This window comes from Sparus aurata, chromosome 24 (genome assembly GCF_900880675.1).
Source record: "Sparus aurata chromosome 24, fSpaAur1.1, whole genome shotgun sequence".
NCBI lineage: Eukaryota > Metazoa > Chordata > Actinopteri > Spariformes > Sparidae > Sparus > Sparus aurata.
This window is the reverse complement of record NC_044210.1, coordinates 608598-623972: the sequence shown is the minus strand read 5'-3', so window position 1 is coordinate 623972 and position 15375 is coordinate 608598. Positions and strand designations below refer to the sequence as shown.

The following is a 15375-nucleotide window of genomic DNA, read 5'->3' as shown; positions in this document are numbered from 1 at the left end:
ACCCTCTCGTCCATGATTAGATGCAATGACAATGTGGACAAAGTAGTTCCTACATATACTGCTCACAACAAGGACTTTTGAGTGACTTGAGTAACCAGGGGCCTCATGTATCAATGTTGCGTACGCACAAAAACGTGGCGTACGTCATTTTCCACGCCAACGTTCAGATGTATCAAAAGTGAAATGACCGTGGAAATATGCGGTGCCCCACGCCAGCTTCATGGCTGGCGTACGCACGTTTCTACAGCTATTGTTCCTTTGGCGACACTTAGAGGTGATGCTGGGAAACTGTTAATTATGTGAAAACAATTAGTCCTCAGTGTAATGTGCACATCAGAGACACATTAATGGACAATTAACAGACACGTGTATGCAATCATATGGATGGATATAAAAGCATGCGCAAAGTGATGAAAAAATGGCATTAACAATGGCAGCCTTGGCCTTGTTAGAAGACATCGCAAATGGTTATATCAGACGTGAGAGGATGTTTAGAGAACGGGAAGATCTGTTGGCAAATGACGACAACTGGCTCATGAGTCATTTTAGGTTGCCGAGGCCAATGTTACTGGAGCTGTGCGCAGAGCTGCGGCCGGCCCTAGAAGGAAACATAGCCAGGGGCCTGGGGTTGTCCGTGCCCACACAGGTGCTGACCACTCTGGGGTTTCTGGCAACAGGAGCCTTCCAGGGGGAACTGGCCGACCGGCAGGGTTGGGAGGGTTACTTTAAAAATGTAGTCCGATACAGTTACTAATTACCTGTTAAAAAGTTTACTCAGTAACGTAATCCAAGTACCACAATATTAAAGTAATGTAACTTGATTACTTTAAGTTACTTTTGGATTACCTCAATACAAATGCAAATAAAGACTTCCTCTGAGGAACACATAAAGCAAATTAAAAATGTAATTAATTGTAGGGTATGTTACATTTATTCAGTTTTATTCATTGACTACTAACTATTCTGCTGTATTCAAGAATTACATCACATATTACAATAATAGTAGTAGTAATAATAATAATAATAATAGTAATAACAATTATTATTAGTGTTATTGTGACTACTAGGCCTATTTCTAGTAATAGCAGTTGTAAAACACCCCCACATATAGGATGTGTGTCACTTATTTGTCCCCCAAAATTACCCATACAATTTCCTAATATAATCATGCTATTTTAATACCTTGTTGTGATCTAAAGTGTTAGTGACCCATTTCAGTCACTGCAGGTGTTTCAGGCAATTTTGTAATGTACAAGCCTCACAAGGTGGCAGTAGCTACATTTTAAGTGCCTATGGGGCCCTCGAAAGTCAACGAGTTTTCCACGATGAAGTCCGTGCAAATGTTTCACAATAAAAGCCTACTGAGCCATTTATGTAAGAGGACTTTTAATTTGAGACGGACACAGGAAGTATTGAGTTTGTATTAACAATGTAATGTCTTCATTTTAACAGGGCAAACGGGAGCGAACCAAAACGAGACTTCAAAACTACCAAAAACCTAAACACGTACCGACCCGGTCACCAGCAGCACCACCCACAGACCCAGTAGTAATACCTAGTAGCAGCAACAGCAGTAGTAGTTGTTACAATGACAGTCTGGTTAGCAGGCTAACTAATGTTAACTTTAGCTAACATAATTTCTGTGTAGCTAGCTAACGTTCGCAGTTTCGCTTACCATTAAATGTTTCTTTAAATTGGATGTGGTGTCCTTGGACGATGACAGTGTGTGCACAGCTGGGAGGCATAGCTTGCACTGTACAGTGATGTTGTTCCCTCTTTCTTCTTTAGAAACAAAGTAATGGCGAAATTTCCACGCAGTGAAAGCATTTTTTTCTCTAGCGCTCGAGGCCATAAGGAGCCGTCTGGCTTCACTTGAGAGCAGAGCGTCGTTGTGACTGACTTGTAGTGAACTGTAGTAATGTGTGCGCGCGTGCATACGGCATTGCCGCATTGGCAAGTGTTAGATTAATTCATTCACACTTATTCATCATTCATCATCATATATTTTAATTGTAATCCAACTAATAATCCCAATTTTTTTCCAGATGTATCTGTAATCTGATTACGGCTTTTTTTTCTGTAACTGTAACGGAATACAGTTACTGTTTTTTTGTATCCTAATTACGTAACGCCGTTACATGTAGTCCGTTACTCCCCAAGCCTGCCGACCGGTCAGGAGTGTGCCAGTCCACTCTGAGCCGCGCCATGCCAGCTGTGTGGGACGGGATCATAAGAATGTCAACTTTAAAGCGCAATTTGCAGCAAGAGCCATTTCCCCTAATGTAATCAGAGCTATTGACTGCACACATGTTGCTATAAAAGCGCCATCACAGGATGAATTTGTTTTTGTCAACAGGAAACCTTTTCATTCAATTAATGTTCAAATAATATGTGATGCGCAATTGCAGCTCACCAACATCGTGGCAAGTTGGCCTGGTTCAACGCATGACTCGTTCATTCTTACCAATAGCATGGTTGGTAACAGGCTGGAGGCTGGCACGGTGCGCGATGGGTGGCTTCTCTGTGAGTAAATAATTTATCCGCTTAATTGCGCCCCGAATGTAAACCAGCACAATGCCCGTTTGGGGACGTGCATTCAAATATGTGTTTTTGTTTTTCCCTGGTGAAAACAGAGCTATCTAATAAGCCCTTTATTGTTTCTTTGTGTCCAGTATTTGTGTCAATAAACGTGTGCGTAAAGTTGGAAATGTAACACTGCAGTAGCCACGGCGCACTTCTGCAGTCATTAATAAGTGTGATCAGTCTTGTCAATCCTTGTAATGAAGTAGTTTTGTCCTTCTGTTTGTTTCCCACTAACGGTAGCACTTATTATTGTTATTATTATCCTATTTTTTTTTTTTTAAAAAGCAATAGTGGTTCGATCAAGTGGTGCATGAACAAAGGAAACTAAACCTATTTCACATGTTGTATTCCTCCTTCATTTGACTCCTGTACCCCCGCCCGTTGCGGTGACGCTTCGGCGGTGGGCCGAAATCCTCCGCTTTACCTTCACGTCGGACCATTTTTTTATTTTTTATTTCAGTGAGTGTGCGCTGCTCCGACCCCACAGCGTTCAGTGCCACACACACATGCTCCCACTCACATTTCTTTTTTTGGGTGTTTATCCCTGACGAGAGGCTACCAAATAATACAGATCTTCGCGTCTCGACTTCATTTAATAGAGTTTCGAGCTCAGACTCGGTGAAGTTTCGCTTCTTCCCTTTACTCATGGTGTGAATCTGATGGTGCAGAGAGGGGAATCCCTGGTGCAGGCCCTATTTAAGTGAATTTGCATATTTAAATGGGGGCGTGGACAGGGACAAAGGAGAAGTGCTTGGATCCATGCGTAAGCACACTTTGATACATCTGATTTTTTTTGTGCGTACGACAGTTTCTGGATTCTAGCGTACGCCATGTTTCAGTAAGAAATCCACGCAAGTCTTAGTACATGAGGCCCCTGGTCATGATTTTTACAGACAATGCTGTTGAATTTTTCAAATGAATTAATTTGGGGTAATATATTACACATTACACATTACTATTAAAAATAGTAATGCCATACATTACATGATTACTCCCTGAAGAAAGTAATTAGTTACATTACTTGTTACATTACTTGTTACATTCATGTTGCTCCACGGTTCCTTACCGGGCGCTCACACCAAAAGCGACTTGAGCGACCGAGGCGACCAACTGCCATTCATTTTCAATGTACGCTGGCGACGAGGAGCGACCGGCGGCGTGAGCGACGCGATTTCAGCGACGCGACGCGAGCGACGCGACGCAAGCAATGCGAGCGACGAGAGTTGACAGATGCTCAACTTTATGCAAATGAGCAGCGGCGCGACCGCGGCGACAGCCAATTGGGGGCTGATCTGGATTCCAAAGGCGGAAAAAGGCGGAAATGCCTGCTGCTTGAAAGACCCGTCCTTCGGTCGCTTTGGTTGCTTCAGTCGCTGCAGTCGCCTGTGTGGCAGCGACTGCAGCGACTGAAGCAACCAAAGCGATGTGAGCGATCAGAGCGACCACAGGCGATTTTAGCGCCTTTGGTGTGAGCGCCCAGTTAGCGACAAGCTTTGTGTAGGCGTGCTGTCTCTGTAGGTTCTTGGTTAAGTTTGAGGTAGTGTTAGCAGCGGTGGAGAGATGTTTCCAACACGGGCAAAGTGTGCACCTTACGGTCAAGTTATTTTCCTTACGCTCAACAAATTCAAAGTAATGCTTATATCTCCAACCGTCAAAAGTGGCTTTATGCAGCGGGGGGTCTTCGGGCAAGTCGCAGCAGCATGTTCCGCTTGTGTTGTTGATGCTGCCATTGTTTACCCTTCTTCCCTTGCGGGTGGCGACTAACCAATCGGTGATGGTGAAAGATACTTTGTGCCAAACCCCAACCAATCACTGTTCCATTATATATTTATATTTATATATATATATATATATATATATATATATATATATATATATATATATATATATATATAAACACTAAAACTAAAATAAAATGACATTTCCATTTTGACAAATTAAAGTAGTTAAATAAAACAAAGTTTCTGAGTCTCTAAGTGAGCACTCTTGCTTTTTGTTGTTGTGTCATAGATGTGACAAGAGTCCTGCTTGCAGCTTGATATGACGATTTCAGTGCATACATTTTTGTTGTTCTTATCTCTGAATTTTTAGGAAATGTCTCTTCAAAAATGCTATGCTTCATCTCCTAATGACGTTTCAAATTGGAAATCTTCATCACAGCTATGGTCTATTGGCATATTAAGCAAATGGGTCTGGTTGAAGGGGGGATGAATGCACATTTTTCAGTCCATTCTTCTTCGAATAGTCGATTTTCACTTTCCACTTTTCTCTGAGCAGTGAACTTGGAACACGCCATTTTCGTGCAATCCAGGCTCCTACAGCAGGCATACCGTATTGACCCGAATATAGGACGACCCTGATTATAAGACGACCCCTCTTTTCAAGACTTCATAAAACTGAAGACTCTGATAACCAAAATTCGTTTCTCAGTAACAAAGTCACATACCCTCCTGTCAGTCTCTTGGAAGCGGCCGCTTAGAGGACCACGATAAGCTTTTCTCTTACTGTTAGCGTTTTCAGACGATCTTTTTGGACCCGCCATCTTCGGACGTTACACTCCGTAACTCCATATATCTTGGCTGGCTGACAGTTGTTTGGCGCCTCCGCTGCACTGATCTCCATTATCTTAAAATCAGCATCATAGCTCCGCCTCAGATGTCTGTTAACTTGCCACACTTTTGATCCACTTTGCTCCGTAAAATCACCGCGTCTCTCCATTTTTCATCTCCTGTCACTTCTTCTCCGCTGTGATTGACAGATAACCGCAGCCACAGTGTCAGTGACCTCTCTACAATAAGCTGGCGCCCTCTGCTGTTGTGGTCGTGTAGCGACCCAAACAACTATCAGCATGTGTCAACGGTTAGACCCCGATTATAAGACGATCCCACTTTTTCCACATAATTTTCATCCAAAAAAACCTCGTCCTATATTCGAGTCAATACGGTAATTTCAATATGCGAACTGCTCCAAAAACGAAAGTGAAAGCTAAAAATTGCGCTTGCAGCAGTCAGCGACCCAGTAACATGTTGTCTGTCTATCATTGGCATGGAAAACACATGGTGAAGGAATAATAGTTCTGGGGCCACAAATAGGCGGCCGGTGGGCCGGAGGCGGCCCGGGGGCTGCCTATTGAGGACCATTGGTCTAGATGGATAAATAGCACTATAGGTTAGATCAGCGGTTCCCAAACTTTTTTTGCGGAGCACCCCCTTCTACGTCCCAACCGGGCTGACGCACCCCCCCCCAAAAAAAAACCGCAACAACAAAAACGCAACAAAGCTTTGTTTTATCGCCATATAAAGACTCATGTTTAATCATGCGCAAATAACCAGAACACACATGACGATAACAACATCAACAGAGTTTCAATATAATACAACAAAGTTATGCACAAGCTTCCACTTTTAAGAGGATGAGGGACAGACACAGGCTCAGTAACAGAAAGCACGATTTTGACATAAATGTTATATTTTCAGCCGCGTAAAAGAAAAATTGCAGCAGTATTAAATAACCGTGGAGCTAACATCAACATCATCATAACACAACAGTTATGGAAATTAGAACGACAGAACATTGAATTAAATTGCATTGAAGTTACAAACGATCCACAACATTAAAGAGCATGGGCACAGAAACAGGTATAAATAAATAAAAACGAGGATCAATCTGAAACTTTACAAGTGAGATAAAATTACACACGATCCACAAAATAAGTAACAAAGAGGATGGGCTCAGAAACATAAAATAGGCCTAAATTAAAAGAGGATAAAAGAGGATCCATCTGGAACTTTTCAAGAGCAGCGCAAAAGTCGCTCAGCCTGCAGCGAGAGAGAGAGAGAGAGACGGGGAGGAGGATGTGTGAGTATTCCCAGTAGGCCTATATTTGTAGCAATAATATCAATACCGACAAAGACTTACCCATATTAATGCAATGGATGGGAGCCAGGCGGACAAGGAGGGAAAGGTGGAAAAGGCGGAGGCAGGAGGAAAAAAAAAAATTAAAAAATCCTCCAACTTTATGTAATGAGCTACGACGCGTCTAGGTGGAAAAGCCATGCGATAACCAATGGGGATGTCTCGCTCTGCTGTCGTCCCTCAGTCAGGTCGGTCCCAGAGAAATTGGGACTCGAAACTCGTCACCTCTCTGATGTGTCTGCAGCTGAGCACTGTGATGCTTGTCTCTCTCCCCGGCCGGGAGAGTTATCATACCGTAAAATACCAAATAATAGCCGGGGCGTTTATTTGGGACCAGGTGGCAATTTGTGACAGGAGTTTTGTTCCTTCCTCTCAAAACCCGGGATGAAAATGTCACATACTTCGCCAGCTTCTCGGTGAATTCTCTGCCATCTTTCTGCAAGTGAAGTTGTTGTGGCGGAGGAAACAATTCAGCCAACCAGCACTCGCTGCAAACTCCAGACAGACGCTGAAGCTCAGTTTGATTTTTTCACCAATCACTCACTCTCTTGGGGTCGACAGAGAAATGTGTAGGCGCAGCATAAATAAATAAATAAATAAATAAATGAATTAATAAAAATAAAATCAAAAACGGCCGTTCATCGGCCCACCGGAAAAAACCCCGGTACTCCCGATGGCCAGTCCACCCCTGCAATAGCAGTTTCTCCAGTGGCTATGTGTGTGTGCGTGTGTGTGTGTGTGTGTGTGTGCGTTATCAAGTTACTGTTCAACGAGTAACTTTCCGTGATCAACGATGTCGGTAAATAGATGGGCTGTGCTACAGCAGTAGTTGCGTGGTGGTGTTTAACGCGAGTGGCTTGCGGGCCCTTTAAATTTAGAAGCAAGAACGAACAGGGTGACTAAGCGACTTAGGTGGAGTGGACAAGGCGGACAAGGCAGATTTTCCTCTTTGTGCGCTTTCGGTCTGAACGCACAGACACTGTGTAATATTTTTACACCAGACTACCATTACATTTTTCATCTCGCGCACCCCTGGTGGCGGCTTGCGCACCCCCAGGGGTGCGCGGACCACACTTTGGGAATCCCTGGGTTAGATGAAGAATATTGAGTTTTGATATTGTGGTGAGCTGTCCCTTCTTATGAATGCGCATTTTAAAATAAATTCCCAAATTGTAGAATTAATCTAGAATTTGCATGGATATTTGAATCTGAATCAGTGGAAAGCGGGTTGACAGGTCAGCTGTGCAGCAGGTTTATATGATCAAATCCATGATCCATGATAGCAGTTTGAAAGATGGTAATAGTCGCATCAACAGTAATTATATTTCCGCCAGTGTGAATGACAGGGTGAGCTGGTTGCTTGTGAAATTATAATGCATGCCTGTATAGTCATTTACATCGAAAAAAACGTAATACAGATGCTGAAATGTACGTTTTACTTAATTAATATTTTTTCTCTCTCTATGTTGATAAGGTGATCATGAAAGAAGTGAAGGGGACCAAAGAAGAAGACAAGACTCCTCCAGCCTGGTTCACTTCTTACATGGAGAAGGTAGGAACAACCTGATGGAGGTGACAATAGTTTTTGAGTGCAAGTTGGGTTGTTTTGCTGGAGTGACTGGCTGAGACACTGAAACACTTTATCATATTGCCCCAATCCCCCCCCCCCCCCTTCATCCCTCTAGTTTAAGGACCAGGTGGTTCGCGAGGCAGTGGAAAAGATCTGCCGGGAGTTCTCTGGACAGTGCTGCATCCACAAGCCTCTGGGAGGAGCAGCAGGAGTAACAGCAGGAGGAGGTAGAGAGGAAGCAGCAGTAGGAGGAGCAGAGGTTCAGCAGGTCCCCGAGGTTTCATCCTCCACTCTGCCTGGAGCTCCATCCTCCTCCACACCTCCCTGCTCCTCCTGCAGGGGACAGACCACTGGAGGAGGTTACCAGTGCAGGTATGTGTAATCTGCACAGATAGAATAGAAAGTCACTTTGAATTGGATAGTTGAAGTTTTTTAAGCAGAAATTAAACATGCATATAGAGGACAAGCAGATGGGAAGGCAAAAACACTTCCTGCACAAAGGTTTTACATTAAAAGTCTCACAGCAGCTCAAGGGCCATAATACTTTGGATCGCTGGTGGACTTTTAATGTGAAACATCTGCAGAAAGTGACAGAAGCATAATATTGATGTGTTGGCTACCAAAACTACTAAAGAAACTTTGGACAATAAAAAACGTATTATACTTTAAATCGAAATCTACCGAAATTAAGTCACAATCTTGAACTTCGAATTAAAAATTGGAATCGTCGATGCTTCCACGTCCCCATGTCACGTCCGGTCGGCTTGCCAAGTGGAAAAATCACACACAGGTTGAAGTGCTGCACTGGCTAAGCCAGTAGCTATAAGCTACAGCCAGTCAAACGATAGCATGGTGTTTTTTATGTTTTTTTGATAGCATTCCTGTTCGGCTCCCGGACCTATGTCAGGAAGCACAGGGGAGATGATTTCCTCCAGGGCCGAAATTTGTGTTTACCTTCGGGGTGAACCCCTTTCACGTGTTCGGTCGGGAAATAATACCAGGGAGCTTTGCTGTATCTTGAGGAGCCGTCGCCTTTATTCACAGCCAAACTGCAGACTATATTGTACATTTTATTACCACTGCTACTCCTTTCGCTTCCCATTCCTCTCCCATTCATTCACTGTCCGCACGTACGCACGCTCCCTCGCTCTCGCCCGCCCACACACACCTTACGCAACTTATGCATCTTACTCACACACCTCACGCACCGCCCTATTCCTGAAAGGAAAATTTGACAATGTAGTGTGGTACATTGAGAACAAAGGTCAGATATTATATTCAGTGTTGCATCAAAAATGTCATCGAATCGAGGATTTGGAGAATCCTGACACCCCTAGGTGTAATAACACATAATTCATAATTATTGATTAGTTATTTGTATTAACAAATGCTCAGAGACATTGTTGCATGCTGTTATGGAAGTTACCTTGCTTACTAAGTAACCCCTTTTTTATTTTAGGAAGGCAGCTATCTCACTGACGGACGTTGTATTGAAAAACAGAGCTGATATTCTTTGCACTTTCCCTTTAGAGTGGGGTATTTAAATAAAAAAAAGATGTATTTATGACTTTTGAACTGTTTGTGGTGTTTACATTAAACTCAACTGAGAGTCATTTGTTTTTACTGGCATGTGCGTTTTTGTATTTTTTTTTATTTCATATCATATGTGCGTTGTCCTTTTGATCATATTTTTACAAAGTACTTTGCCAAAAAAGATTAGTCCTTCAGGTAGCTTTGCTTTGCTGACAGTGCTTCCTGTATCTCCACGGGTGCAGACTGCTTGCTCTTGCTTCTGCTTGCTTTCTTTTCCACTGTTATTCTTTTTCTTCACTGAGAGATTACAGGCAGAGAATACTGGATATTTAAAAAACAGTGGGACAACAATTAATTGGCTGCTGCTGCCTTATTTCACTTTTTTTTCCCGAACTCAGTACTTTTAGAACGAAGCCTACGAAGTAGCACAAGCCTATTTGCAGCTAATGCTAACTAGTATCAAAATGCCTCCTTTACTGTGGACGACTTTCTGAAGATCCTTCAGAAAATCACTGTGCTGGAAACCAAGATCCACCAGATAGAAATAAATGTGGAAGTGAATGGACTATGTGGGAAAGAATCTACTCTCCCATGGAATCAAAACAGCAGACAAGAGCCTGCTAACACACAGCTAATTAGCCCCGACCATGACTCGACAAAACAGGAGTTCTGGGGACTGGATAAAAAACCCAGGAACATTCTTCCTTGCTGGAATACTCTTGGCGCAAAGCCTAAAGATAAATCATTTTTGGGAGAATGAGTTACAGGCAGAGCCCCACGCCCTGAGATCTGTGATGCAACAGGTTGACCCGCACTGTCCTCTGAAAAGAGTGCCTCCTCAACAACCGTACCAAAGAGGAAACAACCGTGGACAACAGTGAAAACAAAAAGTAAGAGCAAACCTACCCAAATAACAAAAATACAACTGGAGAACAGATTTGCTCCACTTTATCAAGACCTTGCAAGCTCTCCGTCAACAAACAAGGAGAGATATGAGACCAAATCCAAAAGTAAAGACCACACAAAGAGCTTATGACTGGACCACAAACACTGATTGTGGGTGATGTTGCTGTGAAGGAGGTAAACAGCTTTTGCAGCAAGAAGAACACCAAAGTACTCTGTTTTACCAACGATATGGTCTCTGACATCTCAGAAAAAATTCTGGACATTGTTGCTGATCATCCAACAGTGAAATCTCTCATCTTACACACAGGGGCCTGTGATGTTGTGAAGCAACAATCCGAGGTATTGAAACAAGACTTCACTGATCTGTTGAACAAAGTCAGATCTCTTGATAGTGTGGTGTTTGTCAGTGGCCCTCTACCAACTGTCCGAAGAGGATTCAGCAGGTTGTTGATGTGAAGAAATGGCTCAAAGCTACATGTGCCGCTCAATCGGTGAACTTTATTGACAATTTTCTGTCATTCATTTTTTTATTACGACAACATTGCAGGATATATGAAACATACAATGACATCACTTGGTCGTAACTTCATTTTACAATTTCTCCCACTACTGTTGTGAAAGTAATTTGCAGGCCTGGGCGATAAACCGAAAATTTACCGATACCGAAATTTACGACGATAACCGACGTCATTTTGCCCATGTCGGTACATTCGGTGTCATAGGCCTAACATCCACTAGGGAAAGGGGGACATTTCCACTTTCCGAAATCCCGTTCCCCCCCCCCCCCCCCACTTTTATTTAATCCAACGCAATCGCTCTCAAGCGTCTGATACTCAAACATTAGGTCCACTTGATTTATATACCCAGCGTATGTGCTTATTTCACATTAATTTGATGGCAAACTCTGCCCGCTGATGCAACACCAGCTATGCCAGGTTAGTAATCAAGTGAACCCACTCTCGCTGTGAGATGCGGACAGTTTGTGTAATGATGCTGCGTTCAAAGACTGCAACAGGCCACTGTCTTCGGCCGGGCCGGTCCATTGATCAAACATTTGTGTTTTGTTTTTTATTCACTCAAAATAATGACTGTATTTCCAGCTAGAAAACGCGCATCTCTCTCCTCCCTCCATTGTTGTTTGCATTTGTGTCTCTGCGTGGTCTGACACGTGAGTGTCCTCATGCTGGAAAACGTGACTTCTCGCGTACATGACGTCACTACGGTGGCCCAGAGGTGTCAGGCCAAATACAAAAGCCACAACACGAATACAAAAGTCACAACACGAATACAAAAGTCACAACACAAACACAAATGCCACAACACGAATACAAAAGCCACAACACGAATACAAAAGCCACAACACGAATACAAAAGCCACAACACAAATACAAATGCCACAACACAAATACAAAAGCCACAACACAAATACAAAAGTCACAACGGAAGTGACCAACAACGGAAGTGAACGGCAACGAATGTTGACAATGCGGCGAATTGCAATAATACCCAACTGCAGCCACTGCGACCCCCGAAGCCACTACAAACCACGCCCCATACAAACCACGCCCCTACAAACTACGCCTACGTGTTGCTACGGTGGCCGGGAAGGACGTTTAAACTCACAGCAGCAAATGCAAGCAGTCAAAGAAGAAGAAGAAGAAGAAGAAGAAGAAGAAGGCAAATGCAGCGAAGATAAGACGGCAATGCCAGTTCAGGTGAGACGCATTTATATTATTTTTAAGTTCCCGGTTGGAAGGTGTAAACATTGAACACTTAATGTCATTCTAACCGTACGTTCGCCGACCGCAGTTGTCAGCAGCGCCTGTAGGCAGACAAGATGGAGATGCCGGTTTAGGTTAGGTCGTTTACATTTTGTGAAGATGTTGACGTTTAATTTAATGTTTGAGACGTCTTTTGCCAGGCAGAAAGAGCATTAATGACTGTTTTTCAAAGACACCGGACTATTTGTAAAAAAAGAACACATTTCGTCAAACCGATACACTGAAAATGTGCGTAAGCAAACCCATTTTGTGTCGTCTTTTACGTTATGAAAATCAGATTGATGACTGAGCAAGGGATGATAACAGAAGTATTGAGGGAACACGGCACGTAGACGCAGAATATTGTCATTTAACTCAACATATCAATGTGTTATTTTGACGCACAAAAACATTAAGAAATAGGGTCACGTTTTATATCACTTCAAATAACTGTACTGGCTAGAGATTTGTTAACGGTGACGTTTAAGTGCATGTCAGAAAGTGACATACAAATACATTTATTGCAAAAATGACAGATTTATTCTTGAATCCATTTAAATTGTTCATGTTTGATTTGTTTATTGTAAAAAGCAGAAAGTTTGTACATTTTGTCAATAAACCTAATTTGCAATGGGGTGCGATAATTTTAAGTGCAAATGTCAATCTTACCTGGATCCCCATAAAACAAACTGACACAATTATGGTTTGCTTTCTTCAGAGTCCACAGGACACCGACCACATGTACAGCAAGAGGCCTTACAGCTTTCCACCCAGAGAGCATGTTAATGTGAGTGAAGATTAACCCAAGAGAACAACATATCCAGTGTTTACAGCTGTGCACTAAGCCATGACTTTGTGTGTCTTGATTAAGGACTATAATGACAGCATGGACTAACATGATGTGGTCACCACAACCAGAGACGTTGGGATCCTGAGTGAAGACGCATCTTTCCACAGGCTTGTGGTGAGGACATGCAAAGGATCAAAAAATACAACTAATCTTATTTGATATACTTAACCAGAATAATTACGTTTAACATCTGAATGCTGTTTGATCAAATTTTAGGAAAGGGCTCAGCAAGCTGAACACCATAGAAAAGTCACTAGTAACCTTCATGTAACGTTCATCACTCAGGATAACGGTCTACTGCAACATCTTGAAGTGAGTTTGAAAATGGAATTTAAGTCACATAGTGTAACTAATTTTGGTCAAAATATGTTAAATGAATGATTTAAGTGAAACATTTTCTGTTAGCCTAGTGTTCGTACATTTATTTTGAGCATTCTCCTAAGAAATATATATATTTACAGGCGGTCATCGCATGAAAAGTTCCATCCTCATGGGCAACATCAAAGGGCAGGGTGATCATTTTCTTTGTGGAGGATGAGCCGCTGGACAGAGTGCTGGGCTTCTTGACAAGCCTGGTTAAAGCACAGACAACCAGGTGTCACAATCACGTGGCATTTGTTATGGATGTGCTTCTGCCAGAGGTAAATTATGAAACTTTTTTATTTATTATAATAACATTTTGTATAATTGTTATTATTGTCAGTCTTTAACTTATGGTTAATATCTTGTTAACTGCAACATGACAGACAACTTAAATGTCTAAATGAAAGATGTCCTTTTGTTCACCTCATGACACAGGCAACAGTCCACGCCCTTTCAGCTGTCCATGCATTTTCCATTGACAGAGCGACAGAAGTTTATAAATGTGGACTGCAGTATGACTTGAGGTATGCTACATACATAAGGAGAGTGCTAATACCTATAAGTATTGTTTTTTACATTGTTTATGACAGCCTTTCCGTGTGAATTTCCTTTTACTAATCGCTATTTTCTTCCATTTTGTCTCATCAGTGAAAAACGGCTGTTGGCTGATTACATGACAAACAACATGAGCAAGGAGGCTCTACAGCAACTAGAAAAATATGCTGAAAAACTCAGAAGAGCTCTGGACTCTGAGGAGTTTTTGAAGACGCTTTAGTATGTATGTAGGATGAATTAAAAAATAGTCTGTGAAATGATGTTTTATTTTATTGCCAATAAAAGTTGTTGCTGGCTAATTCATTTGTCTCAACTTTTGTGTTTTGAGGTACATATTTTAAAGAGCTGTGTATGGTCATATTTATAAATACATAAATACATTTTATTTGTGTCAAAGGGCGAGCAATCTTTTCTGTTAACCCATAAGAAATCATCACCTTAGGGTGATAATTATGGCATCTGATGTAGTAGGCCAAGCTCTGTGACAGTGTGGCTCTTAGAAAAACAGCTGGTGGAAACAACCTATTTTAATTGAAATGACTACTACTAATTATTATTATTATTATTGTAAAATATTTTATTTTATTGAGTTTAAAATAACCTTGTGCACATACATTAGTCACTTATATAAAACATGAAAAGATGCATGCACCAGATTTAGCAGTCCTATATAATCTTTTATCCCAATCTTTTATTTTTTTTATTACTTAACTTTCTATTTTTATATATTTATTGTTTCAAGCACATTGTTTGCATTGAAAAGCATTTAATGTTGTGAATCAACCGTTAAAGTTGTTAAAAATGATCTGGTTATTGCTTTGTTTCCTTTGTGTTTGCTTTCTAAGTTCTCTGGGCCTCCACAGCCACCGTAGTGTTGTATGGGCGTGTTTTGTTGGGGGCGTGTTTTGTAATGGGCGTGGTTTGTAGCGGCTCTGGCTTGGCTGCGGCTGCAGCTAGACCCTTCTCGCGAATTGTTGCTGCCATTTTAGGACCCGTGTGCCGGCTGTCTCTGGGCAACACAGAGTCCAACCTCGTCCTTGACTTTTTTCCAGGCTCTCTCCTGTTTTGTCCAAGTCTCTGTGTATCTGTTTCTGTCCCAGAGCTCCCGAACTCCGGTCTTTGTATGCGTAGTGTGGTAGTATAGTACGGAGCTAACGAGCTTTGGGGCGCCGAGCACGGAGCATTAGCCCCAGTTAGCACAACAATAGAGCAGCTAGCTTCTCTCGCTTGTTGTGTCGTTCCGAGCCGGGGTTGCAGCGCCGACAGCAGCGCTCCGGTCTGCTCCCCGAGCTCTGTACTTGCTAAGTTATGAAAATATATGTCTGTTACTTGATTACAGC

At 42.2% G+C, this 15375-nt stretch overlaps 1 protein-coding gene and 1 long non-coding RNA gene across 4 annotated transcripts in view; both read left to right on the top strand.

Moving 5' to 3' along the window:
• nbr1b (NBR1 autophagy cargo receptor b) overlaps nt 1-15375 on the top strand; it is a 104882-nt gene that overhangs the window by 34457 nt on the left and 55050 nt on the right. For both annotated transcript variants that reach the window (XM_030409388.1, XM_030409387.1), the window contains exons 6-7: nt 7973-8050; nt 8184-8440. In XM_030409388.1, coding sequence (XP_030265248.1) covers nt 7973-8050; nt 8184-8440 — 335 coding nt within the window. The remainder of the gene's footprint in view (nt 1-7972; nt 8051-8183; nt 8441-15375) is intronic.
• On the top strand, nt 11896-14334 carry LOC115576821 (uncharacterized). 2 transcript variants are annotated; one of them, XR_003982949.1, is made up of 7 exons: nt 11896-12222; nt 12986-13054; nt 13139-13231; nt 13334-13429; nt 13579-13758; nt 13916-14004; nt 14129-14334. It is a non-coding gene; the product is annotated as an uncharacterized LOC115576821 (long non-coding RNA). The 2 variants fall into 2 exon arrangements; XR_003982948.1 differs by lacking the exon at nt 11896-12222 and having other exon boundaries at nt 12276-13054.